This window comes from Ricinus communis, chromosome 10 (assembly GCF_019578655.1).
Source record: "Ricinus communis isolate WT05 ecotype wild-type chromosome 10, ASM1957865v1, whole genome shotgun sequence".
Classification (NCBI taxonomy): domain Eukaryota; kingdom Viridiplantae; phylum Streptophyta; class Magnoliopsida; order Malpighiales; family Euphorbiaceae; genus Ricinus; species Ricinus communis.
Window position 1 is genome coordinate 16,029,655 of NC_063265.1, and position 27,555 is coordinate 16,057,209.

Consider the following 27,555-nt stretch of genomic DNA (forward strand, 5'->3'; position numbering starts at 1 on the left):
TCCAAATTTAAAGATTTCTATAAAAAAGATTACCCAAAAAAAGATAAGAAAAAGGCAAATGGTTTTTTAATCTAACTTTTGAAAATTGCTTTATAATTTGAAGTAAAAGTAATTTTACTTTTAGCTTTGCACCTCAATCATCATTAAATCATAGTGTTTTGCTAGAGTATCACTATGGCATCCTACTATTATAAGTCTACTTTTAATTATAAATTATAAACTGATATTATTTTAAATAATTTATTTATGTTATATGTTTTTCTACTAATACATTTTTGTTAATAAATTTATAAATAATTTTTAATTATTTATATGAGTTAAATTTTATAATTGTCAAGTACCACTAATTAAATTCTAAAAATAAATAAATAATTTTAATAAATAAAAATTATATATTTAATTAATCAATAATTAAGTACTATATATAATTAACTAATCTAGTATTTATTTATATTAATAAATTATTAAATTTAAAATAATATAAATATTTATAGATTTATATGGTACTGTACAAGTATGGTGCATTAGAGTGACTCTAAATCATATTATGTCATTTAAGAAAATTTGGTCTAACCTCGGAACACTTTCCCATTGAACCTTAATGCTTCCTTATTATATTAATAAGGATTAAATGAATTGATTTTGCATCCCTCCAAAATGAAACCGTATCCATAAACTTTTAGAAAAATTATACTTTTAGTACAGCATGGGCCTCCAAACTAAATATATATGTTTAACATTTAAATGACAGCAGAAATATGTGATTCCGAAGTATTTTCCTGTAGGCAGAACTGAGGATAATCTCGACAAGAATAGGTTGATGTTACTACAGATGTGTATAATTCTTGAAAGAGAACCCACTACTGCATATGCAAGAATCAGGAAATGTAATGCCAGCAGTGATCTTAGGCACAGAATTGTACATTGGATGTTCCATAAAAATTACATGATATCAAAATGATGCAGTTTTCTAGAGTAATTTTATTCTGAAGTAATGGGAATTCCAAAAGTCTATGATATTGCATCTATTTCTCACCGTTTGAGTGCTAAAGTCTTTCCTTGACCACTGTACTATTGAGGTTCTGAGTGTTCCAAACCAGCACTAATGTGTCCTTGTGCACTGGACTTCTGTTGCTCTCTTGGAAGTAAACATTTGAAGAGGATCTTTGGAACTTGCATCTCGCTATCTTCACAATACTTAGGAAGTATTTGTTGTCGTACTGAGACAAATTTAAGAATCAGAATGCAGAGTTGAAACTGATACGAGAAGATTTAAAAAAGGAAAAGAAAAGAAAATGAGGAACCCAAATCACAAATTGAAACCAGAATCAATTATTAATTTAGTTATGGATGCAGTTAGCATGATCACCCTGTATCCAATATTTTCTGGTGTTCCTCTCCCTTAATTTATGCCTAGGACCTTTACATTCCAAATGTAACCTCCAAAGGCAAAAGATGGTCACGTCCTAACTGTCTTTCTCCTGTCCAGAGCCCCTCGCAAGGAGAGGAAGAGTGCAGTTTGGGATTGGCGCTCATTTTGAGCCATTCAGCAGGATCAGAACACCAGGCAGAATGCAAAATTCCGAATTTCATTTTTGTCTGGAATATCACTAGACTGCTTAAATACCCCTTAAATGATCATATTCTCATATTGGTCACAGAACCTGGAATTATCTTCCAAGAATTGCAATTTTTGAGCAAATAAAACAAGCAGCCAAGGAAATTAAAAAAGAACGGAAAAGAAATCCAAACTTCGTCTGTAGAAGGAAATAATTAAGCTAAAGTCCCTGCAGCAATGAGTCCAGGGCTTAGAGTTTGAACTTACATCTGGAATGTCAAAGTCGCCTTCACATGCATCGCATAGATCTAATGATATTTTCCGAAGCAATGGCATCTGTAGTCATCATAATGGTGCAAAAGTTGACCATTTTTGCTAGCTTAATTATTAAATGAAAGCTACAAAAGCAGTGATGTATTTCCGTTAGAATACCTTTGAAGCAGCATCAAGAATGAAGCTGCTCTGTATCCCCCGGCCCTGCACAGTGTCAGTAAGATTATCTAGACAATCAAATGAAATAGTTCTTGCCATATCTTTCCACATCCATTAAATTCAGGGAGAAAGCAATAGCAGTGAAAGCACAAATAATCATACATTGAACGACAGACTAGAATTTCCTAAAAGAAGTTATCATTGTAGAGAAGCCATCTTAGTTGGAAGTTGGAGCAGAACTACAAGCCATATGATAATACAGTCTGTTGATAAACTTAAATTGGAGTTAAGTGGCAGAAGTAGGAAAGAGGAAAATGCATTAAAAGTTCACTCACATTATGACGTAGCAAGATATCTTCAAGAGCTCTGCAGTTGAATAGAGAAGAAACCCCAGTTGTTGTTACTTCTCCACAGTCCTAGATGACAAAATGAACGGAAGAGACACATATTACCTCCATAAGCAAAAAAGCTTTGTTCAAATCATTATAAGTAAGTTGTTACATCAGGCACAACCACCAAAAAATGCTTGGGATAGGAAGGTAGATATTATGCCTGGCTAGACAAGCACACATCTATAAAATCATCAATATGTTCTCGTCACTGATACAGAGGAATGAATTGGATCAAAAGCCCACAACTACTCATGCTTGGTTCTCTCAAGCCACCTATACAAAAAACAATCCTTTACTTCTACTCGTCTTACTTTCATTTTTTTTACATGTTCCTTTTAAGAGTGTTCTTTTCCATCTCTATCAAAAAGAGAAGTGCTTCAGAGGTTGTAACCACACCCCAAAATTTACTTCACACTTAATAACAATCAAGTAGAAAGGTCTCTGGTTCTGGGCAATCTGTAGAAGCTAAATTTAGATCATTGGCAAAAGGAAGAATGCCTGAGCATTTACCCAACTGCAACTTGAACATTTACCCAACTGCAACTTGAACTCCTTTCAATCAAATAACATATAACAAATTTAAGGAGTTATCTTATAAGTCCTAGATGCTTCCACAACTGAAATACTAGGAGAAGCATGACCTTGCAAAGCAAAATATTATAAAAGTAAAAAAGCTGAAATAAAACTTCTCCCAGATTCCATGACATTGAAATTAAGTAGGTGCATTATTGCAGCTTACGCTTTCAGTTCTTATCAGAGTGAAGAAAAAATTTGAAAAGAGAAAGGGAAGCAAATCAGAACCCAAGAGCAACTGACAAAAACAAACCTCGAGATGAATAGAAATCAAGCCTGGCCATCCATGTGAAATGATGTGCAAAGAATCTACAGGGACAACAGAGAATGCAACAAACATGTTAATAGTGTTTGGTCCATTAAAAAATGTATAATATCCCTTATAGAAGGAAAACAATGCAGCTCCACATAATCCAACAGCAGAAGGGATCCTTTGTGAAAGGTTCCAAAAGCTATTTCATATTCTTTCAACTACAATTATATTTCGAATCATGACCAAAAATAAAGAAAAGCAGTCATTAGATAATACATGTAATGATAGTGCAACTAACCTGAAGTGAGATGCCTGCATCCAACTAATGAAAATTCCACCAAATTTACAAAGTTCTGAGTAAGAACAACCAAATCATTATTGGTCATCCAAGGAGTTACCCTCTCAAGCTTTAATTTTCTTAGGTTTGGTATAGAGTTTTTGAAGCTTGATATAGATATATCACCAAGACAGTAGCACAGAGACAGCAATTCCAAGTGCTTCAAGGAGGTCATAAAGTTTATCACGATAGCATCAGAGATGACCTGTAAATGACCAAAATCAGTAAAATATAGGGCTTTGTTAGTGAGTGTTAAGTAGTGTGAGAATAACAAATACAAATGAGAACAGATTAACCCAGGATGGACCGACCAACTAATATATATATATAGAGGGTGCATCCTCATGCTCAAGAGTATCTGTAGGAGATGGGTCTGCATCTTATGTCATCTGTCCTTAAATTGATATTTCTCAAAAGCTTCAAACTTTTTCTAGTATCCTTCATTCCACAGTAATGAAATGTATATGAAAGAAGCTAGATGAGCAAGAATGACCAACTAGACAAGGCATCTGAACTCTTCATGATGGCACAATCATATCTCAAAATGGCTTCCAGAAAAGATTGTACCACTCTAAAAATCATCTGTGTTACAATAGAGGGAAAAGTTCTCATTTTGGTCAGCCTTAACAAGGCTACGATTTAACTTGCCACACCGATTCAATAATTTGAGAAAAATCTCTAGACCACATTTTCATATCTTGACCATAAAGTTCAAGCATCCATAGGAAAACAGGGAAATGATAGGTCTCACCCAGAAGTATGTCATTGAGAAAATGAGCATCTTTTCCTAGGGACCTTTGACAAGTTGTACCTGAAAATAAAGAGTTATTGACTCCAGCATGGGACATTTAGTAGGAAGTAGGCTACAGGCATCTTCACCCAATGATCCACCCAAACCAACACTTATTGCCCTTAATGTTGTAATTGCAGGTCTCAGAGCTTCTACAGACAGCGAACAAAATCCCCAACCAAGTGAGATCTCTTCCAAAATGCATTTCTCGCCTAGTTCAGCATATAATTCTCTACATGGATTTGACGAAGAAAGTTCTGCCCTGCTGGCATTACTTCCTTGCTGAATCAAATTTTTACAGCCCCTTGTATTCAAACACTTCAAAAAAGGATTTCCTTTGATAATGTGAGCTAAAGCATCTCCAGAAATCTGCAAGTATACAAGCACAATAATATTTCTCATAAACATATTGTCATTATTTTATTTCTATACAATAGCATATACTGCAGTTGTGATGACAAGAAGTACAAGGACACATAAATTTATCTTCAGCTGGTCAGCTATATCAAATGCTCACTTAGATGGCCTACTCAGGTTTGATTTCATAATCAGAATCGTCCACAGTTGCATTTTTACCCTAGGAATCTCCTAGCAATCCACAGAATCAATCTGACCAGAAATGCTTACAAACTTGCATATCTGATTCACACCAGCTTATGCATATATAGCCATTGAGCAAGCAACTTAATAAAATTATTGTCTGTGATAACTTCATAAGATGCCAGATTTCACTAATTTGAAGACTAACCATAGTATTAGACACATCAAGTATCTCCAATGAAGAACCTGAGAAACTATAAAGAACATCATCGATAAGGCAGGTATCCCTCAAGCAAAGACTTGTTAGTGTTCGCATTTCTGAGATAAGCTCAAGTAGAGATCTTGTATCAACACCTGCAATTAATTTAATGACGACTTAAATGGCAATGAGAAATTTTCAGGTGTCATGGCTTCAAAATAAAGTAAGAAGGACTACAATTACTGACAAGCATTATCAGACAGAAATCACATCATAGGGTTCCTTTAATGGTTCTATGCAAGCTCTTATCCAACAGTAAAGGTCAAATCTCCATTATTCCACAGATGGTAACAGTGATCGATAAAAGAAAAGCATTCCCATTCCTGTCCAATTAGAGAATGAAAGACAGGAGAAACTCTTCACCTATGCATCCACCCATATGAAGTTTTTGAAGTTTAGACGCCAGTGTATCTGAACATCTTTTCTCAAGGCGGACAACAGAAGAACCAAAATTAGGAATTGTGGAGCAAAGAGCTTGAATGGAATTTATCCCAAAAGAAGTATCACAAACTAAAATGGAATGTAGTTTAGCACATCGGCTTATGAGATTTGATATTCCAGTATCTGTTACTGAAATACAACCTTTAAGATTTAGGTACTGTAAGGAAACGCACAGCTCAGTGATATACTGGAGATCCAAATCTGCAATAAACATAGAAATGAAAGTTTCTAAGCATACCAATGAAGGGGGAGAACAAAAAGCTATGAGAAAAAAATAAAAATAATACTGCATAGTTATTCATGTGGACTAAACAAGTATTTGAACGCTTGGCTAAATTTTTTCAACAGACCCATAGAAACTGGTAGGAACAAAATGGTGATTTTTCTAGTCATGAATACCTAAGATCAATGGATTTCCATACTGGAGGTCTTATAACATCAGAAGAGACAAGCTAATCATGATTCTTGGTTGCTAAAGTATCCTTATGCCACCATGCACAAATGATTCTTTTATCAGTGACTTCCAATTCCAGCAATCGTGAGCTATTATAGTAGACCCACAACCACATAAAGGCTATGCCAATATTTGAAGTAGAGTTAGTCTTTTTATTTTCAATTAAAGATGTGCTAAAAAAAAAAGCTATTCAGTATCTCACCAGAAATATCACTTCGACCCTCCAATACAAGTCTAGAGATTTTTGAAAGGGATGGCCCTGAATGATAAGATATTCTGCTTGGGATACTATTGCCGACATTCAAGGACTTGTTTGATACCCGTGGCACTGTAGCAGGACTAGAAGATATTACTGATAACTGAGTTGGGATAAGTGGAGTAATGTCAACAGTTAAGTCAACCTCACTTATGAGCGGGCAATTTTGCATCAATTTATGCAAAGTGATTGTCTTAAAGTTCAAAAGATACGCTGCTCTCAGTTTTCTTAAAGATGGAAATGACTTGGAGAAGAACTCAATGGTGGATTCAAGATGTAGCCTTGGACACTTTGAAATATCCACCTTCTCAACTGCTTCAAAAGAAAGAGTTGGTGGCAACTTATGCCAGAATCTACTTCCACTTTGATCTCTGCTCAGATGGTCAAGGTTGATCAAAGACTGTCTAATGCTTTTCCTCAGGGTGAGGTCCAGACAATATGAAGAAGGAAGCAAAGAGAGGAGAACAATCACCGATGTTACTTGTGGACAACCTGAAAGGTCCACTTTCTGCAAAATGGGTAAATGTTCCATAGTCATCAACCCTCTCAGGAGCCATGAAAATAAAGTTTTTTGGCGAAATTAAGGCAAGTGACCATAAAAGGAAGAAAGTTTCACAGTAAGCAACTCTTTTTTTTAGTGTTTATTACTCAGCAGTATTAGCAAAAGGACAATGCTTATTTGTAAGCTTGAAACCTCCATTTTCACTATGAGATACTAGCCTATCCAGAAAATTTGCAATGCCATCTAAGATTTCTCCAATATAAATACAGCAAAGTTGAAAAAAAGAACTATAATTATAGAAAGAAAGAGCAATATTGTTCAAGAATCAGTTAGTTACTCCATAAATTTAAGGTTTTGAAGTTGTATGACAGAAAGCACTGAATGAGAAATTGCAGTTTTGTCCCTTCAGCTTGTACTAACTAAGCTTCATTTAATGAATCCTCAATAATTAAAGCCGAAATCATCAAATGAAGTCCAGGGGAATTTGGAGATGGACAAAGGAATACCTTGGAATATTCATTCAATCGAATTCTGATACTGTCCAAGTTACCATCTCTAAAGATGCCAATTGAATCTGCAGGTGGATTCTTCATCAGTCTAAATATTGCCTCAATGCTTTCCTCAGCAAGCTCTGAAAAGTAGCAAGACCTTCGTTGTCCTAAATTATAACCCAATTCGATAAAAACCATTGTTTCAATTATTGAAAAAATCTAAGAGATGCAAAAGACTTTATAATGCAAAGCAATTATTCATACCTGCAGCAAACCACAACGGCAGAACACTAATCCGAATCTGTTAACACAAATAAAAAATGATTGAAGAAAATCAAATCATAGACAATTGAAACTTAGGCAATGAGATTTGTATGAAAACACTAAAGGGGGTAAAACTTTTGTTGCTCAAGCTGTCCCATCTTGTGGCCCATATATATAAAAGAGAGAGACATAGACGTTGAACATGAGAGACAAGGAGCAACTAGAGGTTCATAAACTTTGTAATAATTTATATAACTACAGGTTCTTGTTTGATATAGTATTGGAGCTATCTTTATGGGTTATTAGGAAAAAATAGAGAGTTAATGCATCAGCCATTAACTTTTCAATTGTATATCTGTAACCATCACTTTTCCAGTTTCATGCCTCTAATTAAATATTTTTTCCTCATATTTTCCCAATTTTTTATATGTATTGACATTTTTCACATCAGGTCATCTGGTAATCTTTTAACAACCTAATAGTTGACCTTTATGGCTCCACAGATATCTCATGACTATTTAATATGAAATATAAAGGAATAGAATATATTAGCATAGTGAATGTGCAGCAACCACTCAATCATACAGCATATGCTCAGACATTGCTTTTGGCCATCGTAGATTCCTGTTTATCTGTTAATTACTTCAGTTACTCTTTCTATATCTTCAAAGAAAGGGAGGAGAAAAGCATACTAGTGAATATTAGATTTTGTAGCCAATTACTATGAACATAATGTTGCTGCCACCTAATAGGATTATAACATTCCTGTAGAGGTTTTTAAGGATATCATCTCTCAATTCATTGCTTGCGTTATGCCATGAAGCAGTCTAAGATTGATTTTAAACTGATTCCATTTTAACGGATTTGAAGGTACATTGGCTCACTGACATTTTCTTTTGAATTGACATAGAAATGTAGTGACAAACTACACCATGTCAAATTTATCATACAATAGAAAAACAACTTTCTACTATTCAAGCTTATATGGTATTTGGTCTTTGCTGAATGTGCTGGGAAAGTAGAAACAAAATATTAAAGTATTTTTTCGTTATAATAAGAATTTCATACATGCCACCCAGAGCGTAAGCATTGCCTCCAATAGTCTCCAATTTCAGGTCCATAAAATAAACATTAAAATGCTGAACTGTACCTGTTTTAGAATGCCAGTGTTGTCATCTTCAGCCTTCTTCAAGGCTTCCAGCTGTTCTCTGTTAGCATTGAGCCAAACTAAAAGTGCATCAGAAAGATGCCTCTCACTGTGAAACATAAGTGAAGATCACAATCCAGACAGATATTAAGTGAGAACGGAACTGGCAACACAAGATAATCTACTTACCTATATACTGTCAAATGCGGATGCTTGATGCAATGAAATAACAAATTATAAGGAACATCTCCAAAAAATTTACTATACATGGCCCACATCTGCAAGTAAGCATCTCTTTATCAGTTTATAGGAAAGAGGTTGAGACTTGAGACATCTCATTGCAACAAAGCAGTGTCAAGTATAAAAGAGACCAAATATACAGCCACTTGAATATAGCTCGTAGACTAAGTAATTTATGTAGCTATAGCAGTAAGCTTAAAATAGTATCCAAATCACAATTAACAATTTATACAATTTCTTTTGCTATTGAATTTAACTACTAGCAATACAAATATAATCTGTATATTTAACATGCTGAAGACATGGCTTAAGTTTGAGCATTAAAGAAACCATGCATTTCTCCTTTCATATGTACACTTGTACGTGTGTGTGATTTTATTTGAAATCCTTTTAAGTCCTAAGCTCAAAAAAAGTGAAATAATATGGTGCAAAACATCATTAATTGTGGAAACAAGCGAATTTACTTTGGGACTGCTCAGAAGTAAAATGAAAGTTAAGCACATACAAAATTCCTTGCTAGATAGCTCGCACACAATTCTGGAACAAAATCATTTGCTGCAATGTGTTATAAATGCATCAATTAGAGTGGATGTCATTATGATATCACCAAACATTAAAAGCGTAAGTAGCATGAGTTTGCATCTCTGATCAATTACGAGCCTTTAAGTATTATAAGCACCCTCACCATGCTCTAGACCGAAATTCCAAATGTGAATCAAATCTTCCAATTGGACTTTAAGCAACCCAGACCTTTTAGATGAAGTCACCTCAGAAAACCAAGTTTTACACTTCAATAGAAGTAATTCAGCCCCAAAATAAAGTGCAGCCTGGACAAGAAATTTATAAGCATAAGAATCATGAATAACATATCCAAGTTGTTTGAGCAACTAATGCACAAATCTCGATATAGAAATACAAGTTAGTTACCAAAACAATAGAGAATATGCGAGCGACATAACTTCTATTTAAAAAGGGGTGAAAATAACATTGGTGTAGTTTATGCAATGGCAAACAATGCCCAAGACATCATCTTGTACTCAATTAATCCTTGATTCCAAATTAATTGCGGATAGATACAGATATATGAATTATTTTCCACCGTTCCTTCTGATTCAAGACTTCCTCTTCAGAAAGATCTAGGACTGCTAAATACCTTTTTACTACTTCCTCCCACGCCATCCTTGGTCTACCTCTCACTCTATTGTCTCATACAAGTTCAACATATCATCTCTTATACTAATATATTTTACTGTCTACTAGGAACATGCAAAATGCCGACTCAGTATCCTCTTTTTCAACATTTCCCTCATAGGTACCACTTCCAACTTTCTTGTATTTATTATTTTAAGACACTTGAGAATTCTACATCAACACAATTAAGCCTTAACTGCATACTATTTTGAACCAATAACATGAATCATTTTCCTTCATTCCACTACTCTTTGTTCCTTATATTTGACACTGAAGCAAATACAGGTAAGAGATTAAACAAGAAACGAAAATCTTATTAGGCAGATCAGGAGATGACAGCATCAATCTTACACAGTTGCTTTAAACTCCAAGCAAAAAAGAAAAGAAAAAAAAAAAAGAGGCAGCAAATTCTGCAATATGATATTTAAGTTTTAATGTTATCTTTGAGTTTTGGTAACAGTGTTGCATCCTCAAGAGTTCTATTGTGATTTCCATAGCAAAATAGAACATAAAGTTAAAGCATAGTTTTTAAATGCATGCTAGTACTAGTACATTGCAGGAAATAGCATCGTCTATGAAAGCATTTACCTCAAAAAGAGAGAGGAAACTTTTAGAAGTGACATCCACTTGGCAGCCATAAACAAACTTCAAAACGTTAACGAAAACTTCCATGTTCCACTGGATTGAAACACAGTTCAGATTTGATTCACTGCACGAGTTGCAAAGGTCAGCCATAATGCAACAGTACAACACAAACATTAAAGACACGCCATTCAGTTAGAAACTAGTAATGCACTTACTGTTAGGCAATAAATAAAAGTGAACTAGACAAATGTTTACTTTAGCGACATTAAAGCGAACAAAGACATAAGAAATATGAGCGTAATCAAATCTCTTGAATTCTAAAGATTTTCATTAGTTTTATATAGTTACACCCTAAATGAATGAATCCTAAACTATGACTGATTCAATGAGTTAAATGGTCGGATTTCTCATTCGGTCTGAAATTTTCTCCACAAACAAACAGTCATTACCTACCCAAAAAATGAAGAGTTTAAATTTCTAGTACTTATATGACTAAAATCTCAACAAAAAGAACTAAAACAATAAGTAATAATTAACCAAATCTTTGGTTCAACGAGATTATACAATAATTATTAGTGCAGTTGCATTAATACCTATATTAATTAGTGCAGTTGCGCTAAAGAATGGCCTGATGAAAATACGAAGATTGCTCACGAAGATTGCTGCCAAAAGCCAACATCATCACCAAAAAACAAGCATTAACAATCCATAGAATTCAGGATAATAGAATAACAAGGAGACGAAAATGAAGTGATTTTTTGCCTGTTTTTATGAGCTTGAATTTTGACTGTTTGGCAGCAGAGGATATTGGACACATCCCAGCTATATATATCCCTAGTCGAGATGGAGATTTCTTTGTGTTCGATTGCATTGGAATTTGAGCATAAGAGAGTAATGAATTCATCTTCGGAGCTTGGTTCCATGAACTAAGAGTTTGCCGTTGGATTGGAACATCAATTTTGTCGACAAGGACTAGAGGCTCAGTGAAAGACGCAGAAATGAAAGGCACAAGAGTCGAAACGCAGCGTTTCTTGGATGCTGATAACCCGTTACCTTTCAGCCTTTCCCATTTGAACTGTTTCTGTGTATTTAGTTGAATATTACTTTTATTTATTTATAAGAGATGTAAATGTACAGATCTTCTTACACTCTTACGGGAAAAATTAAATTAAGGTAACAAAATTCACTTAGTCGAGAGGAATTTGAACTCAACCTCTGGCTGTTAAAAATAAACGGTCTTAATATTTAAGCTAGACCGTAAATATTTTAATTTAATTGAATCTTTTTAATACATAATTTTTTTTTTTTTTCTAATTTAGTATCATGAGAAAAAAATTCATCAAGAGATTGCAGAGTTGGTATTGAGATATTAATATTTTATTTTTATTCATCACTTTAGATGCTATATCTCACACACTTTGGGTCCTTAAGGATTTAATCCTAATAAAACTATTAAACAAATCCAATTTCCTCTATTTTGCCTCGGATTCTTACCTTCTAGATATCATATTTCTTAATTCTCTTTTGGTAGCTACAGATCAGAAGATTATTGACTCCATATCAAATCAAAACCTAATACTTTTTTTCTTTTTATAATACTTTCGCATCAACAAATAGAGCAAGTATCATTATGCAAATCTCATAATGCAGAGTAGCCTAGTGATGCATTAGCAGTCCATTGATCTCTTGGCTATCTTTTGCTGCAGGGTAGCATTAGTGATGAGTTGGTAGTTGTTATGAAAGTACATTGATGAGATCTCATACCTAAGGTAGTAGTACGTATGTAAAAGAAATAAGGTTCAATTTGCCCCAATCCTTTTTCACCTTTTAGTACAATTTAACTTAAATTTTTATCTTTTTTACTCAATTTAATCCTTTTTTCGAAAATGAGTTTCAATACAATAAAAAATAATAAATATTAATGTTAAATTAAATTAACTTTTTCTTTAATTTAAAACCATTATATATTGAAATATAATTAAATGTTTAAAGTTGTGTTTAGATTATAAAATAAGTTTAAGAATTATTAAATTATTTTTATATTTGTTAAGAGGATAACTCTCACTCTGTCAACTAAGGGAAAAATTGAGCTAAAAAAATAAAATTCTAGACTGATTTGAACAAAAAGGTCAAAAAAGGTGAATTGATCTTTTTCAAAAAATTAGAGGGGCTATTGAACTTTGTTCCTATACAAAATGCCCCTCGTTCTACTGAGCATCGCAAAATGAGCTGTATGCTATCGTTATTTGATAATTCAGGTATTTAAACGTCCAGAGGCAGAATTTGCAGATGTCCAAGCCGCTTGCCAAATGGAAAGTGTCCAATCTTTTATTACATAAAGAGCAATGGTGAAGCTCCTTGATTTGGGACAACACCTAGGAGAAAAGAATGCTGTCTATGCTGCCATGCCCAAAAACTGGAACTAACAAAATTCAAGGACAAGACATGTACAAGTGGGGAAGTTGCTAAATCAAAGATTCGATGATGTTACAAAATCTGGTCTTAAGGAGTCATGTATTTTAACAAACAGACCATCATGTCCTCCCTTAAGCCAGGTCTCAACTACTCAGCCGCCAATGCGACTTCCGTGCTAGCTACCAGTAACAGCTTTACCACAATTACTCCCAATCAAATTTACATCATAAGCTCATTATAATTACAACATGGAAGGAGAGAGACGTCATGTTTAGAACAACTCAAACTCCAGGTGCTCTCCTGTAGCTTCATACTCCAAGTACTTGCTGCTTGTTTCATGCGAGGACGCATATGGAACTCCAAATTCATAATAATCTGGTAGTTCTGGTGGAATGGCACATCTTATAAGTGCCCAATTTAAGCCTTCAAAGAAAGGATGTTGCTTGATTTCAGCAGCTCCCTTCTCTGTTCCCAACCGATTCTCAGGATCCTTTGACAATAGGCCCCAAATAAGATCCCTAGCCTGGAAACTAACAAGTGGGCTGTCAGGGAACCTCAGGTTCTGTAACACCACATTGTCTAATGTTTCTTCATTGCAAGAGCCTTTGAATGGTGTTCTACCATATAAAAGCTCATAAAGAAATATACCAAATGTCCACCAATCAACTGCTGCTCCATGACCCTTTCCTTTTATAATTTCAGGAGCCAAGTATTCATGGGTCCCAACAAAGGAATTTGAACGTGCATCAGTAGGCTCAGCCACAAGCTGTGGCAATGATTTCAAATGGGCAGCCATTTCAGCTTTCAACTTCCTTGCTTTAGCAGCAGCAGGTAAGAACCTAGGACTGAAGCATGGGACTTGACAGGATGGCTCAATGCAGAAAGGCTCAATGCAGCTAGATTCTGTGCATGGACCGGAGGCTTTCATAGGATCAGCATCAGTTGATTTCAGGAGGGTTGGACTTACATTGCATCTTAGTGACAAGTCAAAGTCTGTGAGCATAATGTGGCCATCTTCTCGGACAAGGATGTTCTCCGGTTTTAGATCCCGATAAATAACTCCCAGCATGTGCAAGTACTCCAGAGCAAGGAGGACTTCAGCAACATAAAACCTTTACATTCGATAGTTTTATATCAGTAACAGTATATAACATGAGAAATTACCAACTACAAGAGCTGCATCAATCATGAAAAAGAATTCCATCAAGTGTCCAACTTTGTTCTCATATCAAATTCTCACATTTAAAACCACAGAAGGAAATAAAAGTGTAGGTCAAGTGCAAAGGGCAAACAACTTGAAACTTTCCCAACTGAAATACAACAAATACTTGAAATAATTAAACATGAGCGGTTCAATCAAATGCATTATAACATGTTGCAATTAGCACAAACAAACTTGAGCTACTAACTTATCTGACCAACAATATGGCCCCAGATTGGACAGAGAGATAATAATATAATCGCATTAAGGAATTGTTTTCTTGACTCAATTTAGAGATTTCTTTTTTCGCAATTTTAGCAAATGCCATCACATGGAAAGATGCTGGATAGAGAAGGTGGTGAAATAAGGTTGTTCGTAGAGTATTCAGGTTGAAACCAGGCTAGTAGAAGTAAATGAGAAGCCTGTATGCAATTAGTTCAAGTCAAAACTATGGCTTCATAAATCAAGAGATCAGTTACAGCAATTGTCTAGCTTCAAGATTCAAAATGCATAAAAAACATTAATATGCTTGAGAAGTGAGATCAAAACCTTGATGAATCTAATTGCCTTTCTCTCCCTGATTCATATTATACTTCTATTACCTCCATGATTATGCATAATGTGCAACTGGAATCCGAAATTAGAAGTAAATTGTGGTCTTAAAGTATCTTACCTGGCTGCTGGTTCTGAGAAACTCCCACCAAGTTGCTTCTGCCTAAGGACATGCAGATCTCCACCTGGACAGTACTCCATAACTAAACAAGACAAATTATCTGATGTAAATTGGGCATACAATGTGGGAAGAAACGGATGATCTAACATTCTCAGTATCTCCCTTTCAGTTTGGGCCCTTGGCATCTTCTTTCTTCTGGCCAGAAATTCATTGTCCATGACTTTTATAGCAAACAGGCAATTTGAACCAATTAGCTCAGCAAGATAAACAGTTCCTATATCTCCACAACCAAGCTTCTTTAAGATGTTGAAGTGTCGCAAACTTAAGACTTTATCCTGCATCTTAACATGCCGAATAGCTTCCCATCTAATATCCTTGGACATGTGGGGTCTGTTGCAACAACTAGGCCTGCTTGCATTGCTCTCATCACTATTGCTAGTACTAGTGCTATATTCACCAAGGCTACTCTTTGAGCTTTGGGAAAATTCCCCTTTTTCTCTTGATTTGGAATTCTTCTTTGCTTTCCCAATGGATCTGCTTCTGTTACAATTGCTTGAACTGAAGTCTGATTTACTAGCACCACTGTCTACATTGGTTGAGCTAACTTCAGCAGTAAAACTGGCAGAGATACCTTGATTTGATTCTTCACTTACATTCCTTAAAGCACATTGACATTTATGGCAAACCAACTGACCTGTGGTTGGTGCCAAGCTATTATTGCCTTCATTGGGTATACGGGCAGCAGAAGCTGTACCCTGATTAACTTTCTTCTTAACGGAACTCTTGTTCTTTATGCCTGGTTTTGCTAAACGTGGAGCATTTCTTGTAAACTTGCTTACTCTGCTTATATTAATTGAGGAAGAAGGAGAATAGAATAACCTGCCTTTCCGACCTGATCTAGGTGCTGATGCTTTTCTTGCTACCTTTTTTGAAGTGGCAATAATTGTATCTTCATCAGGCATATTGTCAACAGAATCAGAATGGGACAGGGAAGTTGCATTCATACATGTCTCCTTCTGTGCCATTTCTGTTGTTGATCCTTGAGATCCAACTTTTGTGGAAGCAGAGATGACTTTGCTTTGGACCGGTGTGGTCCCAGTACTAATATTTGTGAATGGAACTCCAAATCTTGGAGAAGACTGAGCACTTTGGGAAGGTGACTTTACTGCTTGACTTCCAACTTTTCTTGTTGCAGAACCAAGTTCACTTTGCATCAATATGGTCCCATTACCACTTTGTTTCTTTGAGAGAGTACTTTGATCTGGCAACTTTAAGGCTTGAGTTTGAACCTTTTGGGATGCAGAAGCAATCGCGTCCTGCATCGATGTAGTATCAAATTCACTTTTTGCAGTTAAAACAGCAAATTGAGGAGAAGAATAAGCACTGTGGTTTGAAGATTTTGATAAATGAGACTGAGGAGACGAACAAACACTCTGGTTTGATGATTGACAAGGCACCTTCTCAGAAGAATTTGATTTGGTTTCTTCTGGCACCAGAGATATTTCAACCAGAGCTCGTTTCCCTTCGTCTATGGAATGCCCAGATCTACTAGTTTCAACTACAACTGAGTTGTACAAACTCTTTATCCTTCCAGCTTCCGAGACTCTTGGAGAGCCAATGGGCTTTGATGACCGTTTCATAGCAGCCATTTCTGATGCTTTAGAAATGCAGAGGTCCCTTAATGCTTGCTTCAGAGACACTTGCTCAGAACTCACAATTCTTGGCGAATTTGGCACGCCTACTGTTATTGGCCTTTTCATGGCATTTTTCCTTAAAGGGCTTGAGCTTGTGCTTGCTTGATTCGAGAGACCAAGACCCTTAGAGGAGTTTTTAAGACTGATAGCCTCAAAAAGTTGATTGATATCATCTTCAAGAGAATCCCTATACCCCAGTTTAAGCACAGATGGCTCCCCATCATTGCCACCCACACGTAATCCAGAATGAGATTGATAAACCCTTTTAGAATGATTTGCTGAAATCACCTCTTCTCTTGCTTCAACAATTTCACAAGTGCGTGAGTACGACCCCATTAATACAACTTCTCAATACCCACCTCAATCTCTTCACAACAGTTCAATAAAAGAGTTCTATAGACCACCTTCAAGTTTATACTAATCCATTCAACAGAAACAGTTCAAATATAACCTTAAAAAGTTCTGAAAACAAGGATCACTAACTCTACACCTTTCTCTGGTATAAAAATCTCAAATTATGAATGCTCTGGAACCTCCTTTCACTCACTCCACAATCCCATTTCCAAGCCCTGGCATGCATCAAAGCTTTTATAAGTAAAAACCAACCATAACAATAACATAGCTCTTATCAGTACAAATTACTTTCTTCTAGCAAAATCAACAGCTTTGTAAAAGCAAAAAATAATCAAAACTGGAGCCAAACAGAACTTTAATTAATTATTACATTTCTATGAAGCTTATGAAACAATTAATCAAATCATAAAAAATTTTAAGATTAGGAAAAAAACAAAAGTGATCTGAAATATGAACCCTTGAGCAAACAAATTAAAATAAAAGAAGAATGAGACTTACAAAAGGCACAACCAAATTTCAAAAAGCAAAAGAAAGGAAGAGAGAGAAAAAGAGAAATGCAATTAGAATTTTCAGAAGCAGTAACTTTATGCTCAGTTCTTTTTAAGCAAGAATCTGAATCCACAAGCCTAAGCAACCATCAAAACAAAATTCTACAAGAAAAAGTCAGAACAAATAAAAAAAGCAAATAGAATACATACAAAACGGCATCCGAAGGGGGAAACAATAAGAAAGTAGCAGCAGCAGCAATAGCATTAAGCAAACAAGAAGATCAAGCATAATAGTATTAGAAGTACCTGAAACCACAAGGAGGAGGAGGAGGAGGAGGAGAAGAAGGATGGACAGACATTGAAGAGGAAATTAAGAAAACGAATGTGATTTTAGGATTGGAGTAAAAACCCTAGCTAAAGTAAGAAGAGAAATGTTAACGTGTTAGGCAAAGAGAGAGAGAGAGAGAGAGGTGTACAGTGGCTCTGCTGTGTTTGTATTGTAATGTAAGGCGCTCTGGTTTAGCTTTGGGCTCTGATTATTTTGTTGGAGTGAAAGGGACCCACCATGTATATTTGTGGGTCCCATCTCATGTATTGTTTATAAAATAAAAGAGAAAATGAAAATAGAGAAGAAAAAGATAGTTGGGGGATGGCTCAGATGTAGACGTGTTGACAACATAACTATTCTTTTCTTGTTCAATTTTCCATATTACGCACAATTTCTTTTGCTTACCACTCAAGACAATTTGGTGCAAACAAAAATATAAGATAATTTTGATAATGCCTTTGCTTAAATTAAAGGGAACTTAATTTGTCCCCATAATAAAGGCTAAAAAAAATAAAATTTGATATGTGGATGTGGTTTTATGGTCATAATGACAACAGGAGCTTGAAATGATTAACGTTTTTAATCAAGTTTAATTAAGGATGGTACCAAATCAAATCATTTATCAAACATAATGCTTGCCATTATGGTCATCATCGTAGTTGTGACCCACAACTCTTTCCTTTTGCTCTGTTTCATGGCAAGGGGAATTAAAGAAAATTAAAACTTCATCTGGGTATTATTAATACTATATTGTTTTATTATCACTTTTGCTAGATTGAAAAGTAAATCTTCATTTTTTATATTAAAATTGTATTTTCTTTCTTTTCTTTTTCTTTCATCAATTTAAATTTATCTTTTATTTTTACATATGAATTAATGAAGCTTAATATTTCAAGAATTAAATGAAACACAAGGATGAGCAATATAAAATTTTCCTTTTTAGAAAAAGCTAAAATCAAATAGATATCATAGTTTAACATTAGTTATAAATTGATTACAAAAATTGTTCAATTTCTATAGTATTGAAACTTATTCTAATGTTATTTTTTCCTTGAAACAACTAATTCAATGATCTTAAGAGTTAAAAAGTCAAAGTATCTGTGTTTTTTAATTAAAATCTTTTAATGCATAAAATTATGAAATTTAAAATTATTACTTTATCAAAATTAAAAAAAATCAAACTATGTTTGTATGTTTGTATGTTTGTTGGTAAAAGAGTAATTGAACAAACATTAAACAAGACAGTAAATAAAAATTCACAATATATTATTCAAATATTAGTGTGAATCATTTCCAACCGACTAAAAATTGTCTGCTGGGAATCAAATATGAGTTTAGCAAAAAAAAATAAAGGAAAAAAGAAAAACATTTAGAAATTGACACCAAAACAAAATCTTAAAATTCCGATAGGGTGGCAAATCGTGAATTTTGAAGTATGAAACATTCGACCAGCAAAAATTGATGATTCTTTAGAAAATTAGGGCAAATGGACAAAATTCTCCCAGCCCAGCAATTATATATATATATATATATATATATAGAGAGAGAGAGAAAAAAAAAATATAAATATGTTTCGAAATATCTAAGTTCCGCGACTCTCCAAGTTAATATAATTAGTCATTTCACTTTATATTTTTTTATAAAATTATTTAATTATTTTAATTTGTTTAAATTATAATTTATTAAAATATTTTTACATTGTTGAACATTTAATTAATTTATTTTTGTTTATATATACATGTGACTCATAATTTTTCTCCTTCTCTCAAATCTTACTTCTCTGTTTAAATTTTTTTAGGTCTGAAAGTAACAGAATAAGATTGAAAATCTCAAATTTAATATAACAAAAATTTATTTAAATTAATTAAAATTAAAAAAATTAATTAATTTTAGGTAGTTCCATTTTTATTTATTTAAATTAAATATAACTAAATATATAATTAAGAAAAAATTTAATTCATTTTCATATAGATAAATAGAAAATTTATTTTCTTTTTCTCTAGTCTTATCGACAAAGAAAAATATATTTATGAGGTACAATTTAGGTAAGCCAAAGTTACTAGATAGTTTCTATGAAAAATAAGGAGCAAAATGATCAATTATGCTAAGTTCAGGGCCACGCCCACAAATATATTAAACCAAGTAACTAACCATTCAATGATTTATTTGAGTAATTGGTAACACCTAAACATGAGTTAGGAGGGCAGATTTCTCCCAGGCGGATGATTGAGTGTGAAATGTGTTATAATCAACACAGACGAAGGAGCTTTTTGACAATTCATATAATAATTTTTGATCAAAGAGGTCGCAAGAATCAATTAATATTTTTTACAATGGCCCTTGAATGCATTTAATAATATTTTTACAGATTTACCGTGCAATAATTGTTTGGGGAAATGTTGTCATTGTTGGCAGAAAGAAATTAAAAGGAAAAAAACACAATTGTCAGCGCAGGGCAGGGCCACGAGGTGTACTGCACTATTTATGAAATCTTTAATCTCTGATCAATTTTTCATTTTCTTTATTCCTTTGGGTTATTTTCTCACAACCATCCAAAAAATAATAATAATAATAAGTATATAATATCTCTCACAAATTATAAAATAATAAATACAAAACACTGCAAAACTGTATATTTCGAATTTCAAATTTGCTTATTATATCTCCATGTCCCCATACATCACATTTTGTCAATTATTCTTTTATACAATTACGACAAAAAGAAAATAAAGAGAACATGTCAATTGTTCCACACTAACTTTGGATTCCAAGGTTCTTGCACCACACACAAATAAAGGAAAAGAAAAAAAAAACATCTAACTACTTAAATTATTTGCCTAGTTAATTGTTTGGATGGTGAGATGAATAAAAATTTTATTTAGTTTAATTAAATTTACTATTTTATTCTTTTACCTTTTTTAAGATGTTAAAATACAAAAATATATGGAGATTATGAATACTGCCCTCTATTTTAAAAGATAGCAATCTTGTATTCGATGATGGGATTTTCTGTTTATTGTGCCCTCTATTATTATATGTAATTTTTATATTTTATGTTTTAAAATTGTAGCTTTTATAAAGAGTATAAAAAAATATTTTAAACAACATTTTTAATTTGATGTATAAATTAAACATCAACTGTTATTTTAAATGAAAAGAGTATATTTACTAATTCTAATATTTAATTTATTATAAATTAATTAATTAAATGAACCAAACAGGTTTTAAAATATTGTCAATGAAAAATTCTTAACTCAAAAATATAGTATTGGTTTTGTTCACTATGGTATGTAGAAACACATAACAATAACAATTACGTATGTGATTAATTCGTAGCAAGTAACTTCAGGAAAATGAATGATGTCAAATGTCCAAACTCTCAAGGGATCTTGAAATCTAAGCAAACATGCAAATAGTGACTTGATAAGATACTAGATTTTATCCATTTGGTCCGATTTGGCATTGCTTTTCTGAATTAGTCTTTAACTTTCAATTTCTAAATTTTTTTAGAATTTATGTTTTTAATATTAATGTTTGAAATGTGACAAATAGTGATTTGATATACCTACCAAATTATATTATAAATAATATTGTAAGTAGAATGTGATTAGCGCAATTTAAAACTATTACTATTATTTGAAGCTGATGCTATATATTATAGGTATAAGTTCTAATGTGAATAATTCACCTTATTATTATTTTTATTATTATTATCTGAGATTAAAGATTTATCATGTAACAATTTAAATTAATTGAAACTACCTTAATTAATTAATATCTCTAAAAAAATGTTATTTTAATTTTAAAAGAGATTTTCATAAAAAATATGAATTTCAAATAAAGAATCTAGTGTTTTTAGAGAATCGTTTGAGCAAACAATCTTATTATAGACTTATAGATTTTATTAGAAAGATCATCTTAACAATTATTTCCATTGGTAAGTGTGATTGTTGTTGATTTAGGTATTTATTAAGTAGGTAATAAATAAAATATAATGAATATATGATATAAATTTAGTGGTTTTGTTAGAGACAAATTGTGATATAATAATTTCTTTTAAAAAAATTATTGTCTTGACAAAAGAATAGTGTTTATGTTAGATAAAAAATTTAAAATGAATATGAATTTGATAGAACAATAAAATAAAGTCTTATATATGGAGTTACATATAACACTATGTGAAATAATGTTTAAAGTAAACGCATAAAAAAATAATAAAAATAGAATGATTAATTTTATTTTTAAATAATAATATATAAAGATCAATAAAAGCCTATCAAGGTATATAAAATTCTTTTAAAGTAAAATATGTAAAATTCGTTCATAAATTTGTGAATTCTACAAAAGTCATTACAATTTTATAAATTCTTTAAAAGTGATTTATTTCAAAAAAGTATATAAAAATCTGAACTAAATGCTCACTCCTTAGTTTATGAATCACGTGGTAATTCGAGTGTATTAAGAATTTTTTATTTATATTAATTTTTTTTAATTTCAAAAGAAATTATTATCTTTTAGTTTTTTTAAGCCAATTGATTATTTTCCGTCATTAGAGAATAAGAAACATAAACAAAAATAATAAATATATTCATTTTTTATCAAATTTACGGTGTTAGAATTTTCTTTTTTATTTTTACCATGTTAAGATATTAAAAATACGGTTTTTAACTTTTTAAAATTACGATTTTTTTCTTTCATTGTTATTTGGTAAAACAACAAAAAATAACTGAAAAACAACTAAAAATAACCATCATAAAAAAAAGTTAAAAAATAATATTTTTAAGAAAAATAGTTTACACGGTGAAAATGATGTTTGCTTTATTGATTTTAAGATATTTAAAAAAAAAATTCATAGTTTATAAAGATCAAATTACAACCAATCATGTGGCTAGTTACAATCATTGGTATTGATTATACAAGCCCAAATCTATTAATTGGACTCTAACACACTATAATTCATTTAATTCTCATTTAATCAAATTAATTTAAATTATAGTATAATATCAGAGTAGGTCTGACCCGATTTCTTAATTTTTTGACTTTCTATCTTAATGTCTAATTCTAGTGGCACGGTTTGGTATTTTTATTGCCTTTCATTTCAATTTTTAGTTTTAAAAGAAGGATTTCAATTTCAAATGTCAATTAGAAATCAAAGTTAAATCGTAGTTGCACTTGTGCATTTAGAAATTAATATTAGAGATCTTACGTCACTAAAAAATAAGAATCATAAATAATTTATAAAAATCAAAATCTAATTAATAATGTAGCTAATTCTAATAATTTTAATATTGATTGGACTCAAACTCAAATCTATTAATTAGACTCTAATAATTTTTAATTTATTTAATTCTTATTTAATCAAATCAATTCAAATTATAATATTAAATGTAAAGAAATAATGTACGTACATGCTAACGTTTTTTTTCTTTACGTTCACCTTTCATTTTCCCATTAATTATTTACTAGTTTTATATTTTTTTAATTTATCAGTATTTTTTAAAAATATATATATACATGTGCATCCACTTTTTCCACGCCTCTAGTAAAGCAAGGAGACAAATATTCAAAGGAATTTTGCAATCATACCTCTAAACTTTTACCATCTATTCTTTATTTTTCTTCTAATGTATTATATATATACCCTCCATAAGTTTTCTTCTTTATCCCATACCCTTGCCATCCTTTTTGAATGTGCCATGATCCCTTTTAGCGTTTTCTTATTCTATTTTTATTTATTTATTTTTTTCAAAAGGAAAAAAAAAGAAAAGAAAGAAAAGCACTCATATATGGCACTACATTTTTTCTTTTTGTTATATACACCAAAATTTGAACAAAAGTACTATATATTACTAAACCTCAACATAAAAGATTATTATAATTAAATAAGGAATATGAAAAATAATAATAAAAGAAAAAGGAAAATTGAGAAACTACCAAGTGAATAGGCTAGGTCAAGATCGGAATCAAAAAGAAAGAAAAAAAAGTGTCAAAATTTGTATATAATGAGTGTTGAATTCAAAGGGAAAGTTCTACTTTAGCAAAATGGGCTATAAATGTATATTTCTATCTTTACATTAATTATATAATCAAATGTTTTAAAAAAGTGATTTATGTTTATAAATATGCATTAATCATCTTAAATATAAATAAAAATTACTTAAGCTACATGTCATCATCACAATATATACATCTAGGGTTGATATTCCTATAGCATTTAGAAATTAAAGCTGTATTTATTCAAAAGAATGGAAAAAAAGAGAGCAATTCATAAAATAATCATATTTTTTAGCTGAATTACATGTATATATATAACCTCTAATTCCATGGTTGGTAACAAGGATAGCCTAAGCTACATTATTTTATTTGCATGTGATAATGATATAGGAACTAATAATTTTAAAACCATCACATTCAAACCTTATTGACAGTGTCAGCACATTGAGTCTATTAGGTATTTTTGCTAAAAGTACTAAAGATTAATGTCCACAGAATTTCTATTTTGGAAAGAAAAAAGAAAAGAAGGGCTCTTTTCATGGCCCCTCCCCATATTTGAAGGCAAACCATGTAGGATGAGTCGCTATTACAGAATATTAACCAATTCTACATATAGATATATAAATAAATATAAATGGACCGGCAAATATAAATACATAAATAAGTATATATTAAAGTATTTTCTACGTTAGGAGAGGGCTATCACTTTCAGAGTATGGTGATAGATCGGAAAAGGATAGTTGGTATTTGTCGTTAAGCTTAAGCAAAGGTACGCTTATATTAAAGACCAACATCTCTTTTAAAACCCCCACAAACGTACAAATAAATAAAAACATTATACATTTCTACCAGAATAAATAAAGCAAGATCCAATGAGATTTAATTAACCTCTTTAATTAATTTATTTCTATATCTTGAAAGGTTCCCTGTTTCATTTTACTATTGCTGAATTATTATCCCATCATTCTGTGCATAACCTCTTATGATAAAGAGATACAAATTGGCTCATTACACCCTTGAATGAATAGGAAAAATAATAATATCCCTTCACTATTTTATCTTTATTTAGCCAATAGATCAAATTCAATTGCAAACTATAAATAAAAAAATTAAAAATTCAAATTATGTGAATAAATTTTATATTTTAAATCAATTATAATCAAGAATAAAAAAAAAAGAAAGATGCGCGTTGTATCATGTTAAAGCCACTCAATTATCTATAGTAAACATTAGTATTTTGTTTGAGATAAGAAATGATAAGATCACTTCATTTTCAGTTTAATTAAATCAACACCGATAAATAAACATGTTTAAGAATATCTGAAAATGACTATATGAATTAGACTTTTCAGTATTAAAAAAGTTATTCTTTGCTATGCACAACATATTAATGAAGTTAGTGCAGTCTTCTGCCACGGCTAAGTTCTTCAAAATGTAAATCCTTATTGCTTTTCTAAGACAAAAAGAAAAGATTTTCAGAAAATGAAACTATATGTGCGAATGTGACAATGTCGGCACAAGGATAAGATTACAGGCACATGCTGAGTAGTGGACAACCCTTCCTCATACTATGGTTTTTTGCGCACTAAAAATATTAGTTAGAACTCCAATTATATGTCTCTACGAATATTATAAATAGAGGGTAAATGGTACACAAGGTCATGTCATTTGCTTATCAAATATAGGATCCTAAGTTGTTGCTTGCATCCCTCCAAATATGAAGCTTAATTAGATCAAAGCATTTTTCAATCCAGGCTCAACTCCACTGAAACTGAATTTTTTTTATCTTTTTTGACACCTTGAACTTGCCTAACTCGACCAAATAGTCGAGTCTAATTAGACCCCATGTGTGCAAAATATATGATAATATAAAATTAGTTATTCATACAGCTGATAATTATATGCACAATCTTGGAAATCTCTTGTATATCTAAAATGAATAACTATTCTCATGCTTAAGTTAGTTTTTAATAAGAATTTAGATAAAATATTCAAAAAGTTTTTTAAAAAATATATTATTTAACAGATGAGATTTGATTGAGTATTTATAGATCTTACCTTAATAGCTAAGCTAATTATAGAGAGCGGTTTTTGATTTAGACCGAGTGAAACACGTTCTTCTATTATCTTAAATATGATTATCGTGAATATCTTTACGTGATTATAGTGATCTCTTGATTATTCTTGGATCATTTCAATCTCTTTGACATTTAATTTGTATTCATCATATACATATTTATTTGCTACTAATGGAGAGTGATAAATAGGTAAAAATGTATGAGCTATCATATGTTCTTCAACAATTTTATCAAATATATAATCTCAATCCAATAATCAAATTGAAGTCTAGATGTTGTCTAAGTATCATATTATTCATTTAACGAGATCGGATAACCTATCAAACTCGATCAGTTTCTATCCAAGTATGGTCTTTTTATTACGTGGAATGAGCAGATCCGGAGACTCGTGAAGAACTGGAAATTGGAAATTCACTGGGTATGGACGTTGACACTTTAGTCCAGTATTTGGCACATGAAGGAAAATTATAGGAATTCAATTTCTTTCAGAAGAAAGAAAAATTTGGTCAATGGGCCTAATATAGAAGTTGGAGCCAGTGGATGACATTTTGTAACTTTAATTGTTTTCAGCCTTGACCTTGTTTTGGACATGTATTGGGCTTCATTTCTTTATGGATTTTAGGCCATTGTACTTGGGGTGTATTTTTAGTTCTTTATCGTGGTGTCCTTTCTACTAATGATAGAAATCTTTAAATTTGCCAAAGCCTATTTTACTCTTAGCCAAAAACCAAAAAAAAAAGTTAAATACTATTTTCCTAATTTGGCTTGACTCGGTCACCGTATTTTTTTATTATATTAATTTTTTTTTAAATTTTATAAAATTAACTACCATTTCTTTTTATTTTAGTCGAATGACTAAACTGGTAATATAAAATCACAAATTGATCCTTAAACTTATTATCAACTATTAGAACTCGTCCAAAATAAAATTTATATTAAATTATAGTAAAATTTTATTTTTAGCACAAGTTAACTTTAATGTCTAATTAAAATAATAAATTTACTTATTTATTTTTTTATTTCTTTTAGTATATAATCTAATTTTAAAAAAATTTAAACGTATTAATTTTTTTTATTTAATATGATAAAATTAATATGTAGTTTAATTTAAATTTTTAAATAAAATAAATAGTTACACAAGTTATTATTTTTACTAGATACTCAAATTAAATTATATTAAAAATAAAAAATTTACTCGTATTAATCTCATATGAATAGTTGATAAAATTTTTTATTTTAATCATATTTAAATAGTTGATAACGAGAGTTGTTCATTCTATAATCCTCGTGCTGTAAACTCAAGGCAGGAGAGTATCCTCAAGCTAAGACCATAAAGAGGCATCTCGCCATGGGAGGTCTTTCTGCTCTTTTGGACCTCGATAGCCAAGTTAGCCCTTTTGGATCATAGAAGAAACAGATCGTGCAACAATTAGTTGGGGAACAAAGCAGACTACAGCTGTCCAAAAACTAAAAGAGCTGGCCCACAATCCTCCACCTCTCACTATCCCATCCACAGGGAAGCTTATTCTCCAAACAGATGCGTCTGATTATGCATGGGGGGCCATCCTCCTTGAAATCCCCAATGGCAAAGAACAACTGTGTGGTTACACATCTGGACAGTTTTC

At 31.9% G+C, this 27,555-nt stretch overlaps 2 protein-coding genes across 9 annotated transcripts; both read right to left on the reverse strand.

Moving 5' to 3' along the window:
• Positions 1-761: 761 nt before the first annotated feature.
• Positions 762-11,797, reverse strand: LOC8258894 (BTB/POZ domain-containing protein FBL11). Of its 8 annotated transcripts, XM_048369839.1 has the most exons (19): positions 11,447-11,797; positions 11,331-11,367; positions 10,709-10,846; positions 9,615-9,756; positions 9,435-9,484; positions 8,879-8,967; positions 8,693-8,798; positions 7,543-7,579; positions 7,294-7,445; positions 6,232-6,793; positions 5,498-5,776; positions 5,084-5,229; positions 4,357-4,704; positions 3,507-3,750; positions 3,209-3,264; positions 2,326-2,406; positions 1,991-2,035; positions 1,826-1,894; positions 762-1,220 (listed from the first exon to the last, which is right to left on the reverse strand). In XM_048369839.1, exons 1-19 carry the CDS (start codon positions 11,626-11,628, stop codon positions 1,047-1,049), a joined length of 2,937 nt encoding a protein of 978 aa, XP_048225796.1. In that variant the 5' UTR covers positions 11,629-11,797; the 3' UTR covers positions 762-1,046. The 8 variants fall into 8 exon arrangements, with proteins under 8 accessions (XP_048225796.1, XP_048225793.1, XP_015583766.2 ...); XM_048369836.1 differs by lacking the exons at positions 11,331-11,367; positions 11,447-11,797 and having other exon boundaries at positions 7,294-7,418; positions 8,693-8,750; positions 10,709-10,887; XM_015728280.3 differs by lacking the exons at positions 11,331-11,367; positions 11,447-11,797 and having other exon boundaries at positions 8,693-8,750; positions 10,709-10,886.
• A 1,210-nt stretch (positions 11,798-13,007) lies between these two features.
• On the reverse strand, positions 13,008-18,043 carry LOC8258891 (serine/threonine-protein kinase D6PKL2). Its single transcript, XM_048369677.1, has 3 exons — positions 17,837-18,043; positions 14,995-17,257; positions 13,008-14,232 (listed from the first exon to the last, which is right to left on the reverse strand). The coding sequence occupies exons 2-3, from the start codon at positions 17,022-17,024 to the stop codon at positions 13,392-13,394; spliced, it is 2,871 nt and encodes a 956-aa protein (XP_048225634.1). The 5' UTR covers positions 17,025-17,257; positions 17,837-18,043; the 3' UTR covers positions 13,008-13,391.
• Between the last annotated feature and the right edge of the window lie 9,512 nt (positions 18,044-27,555).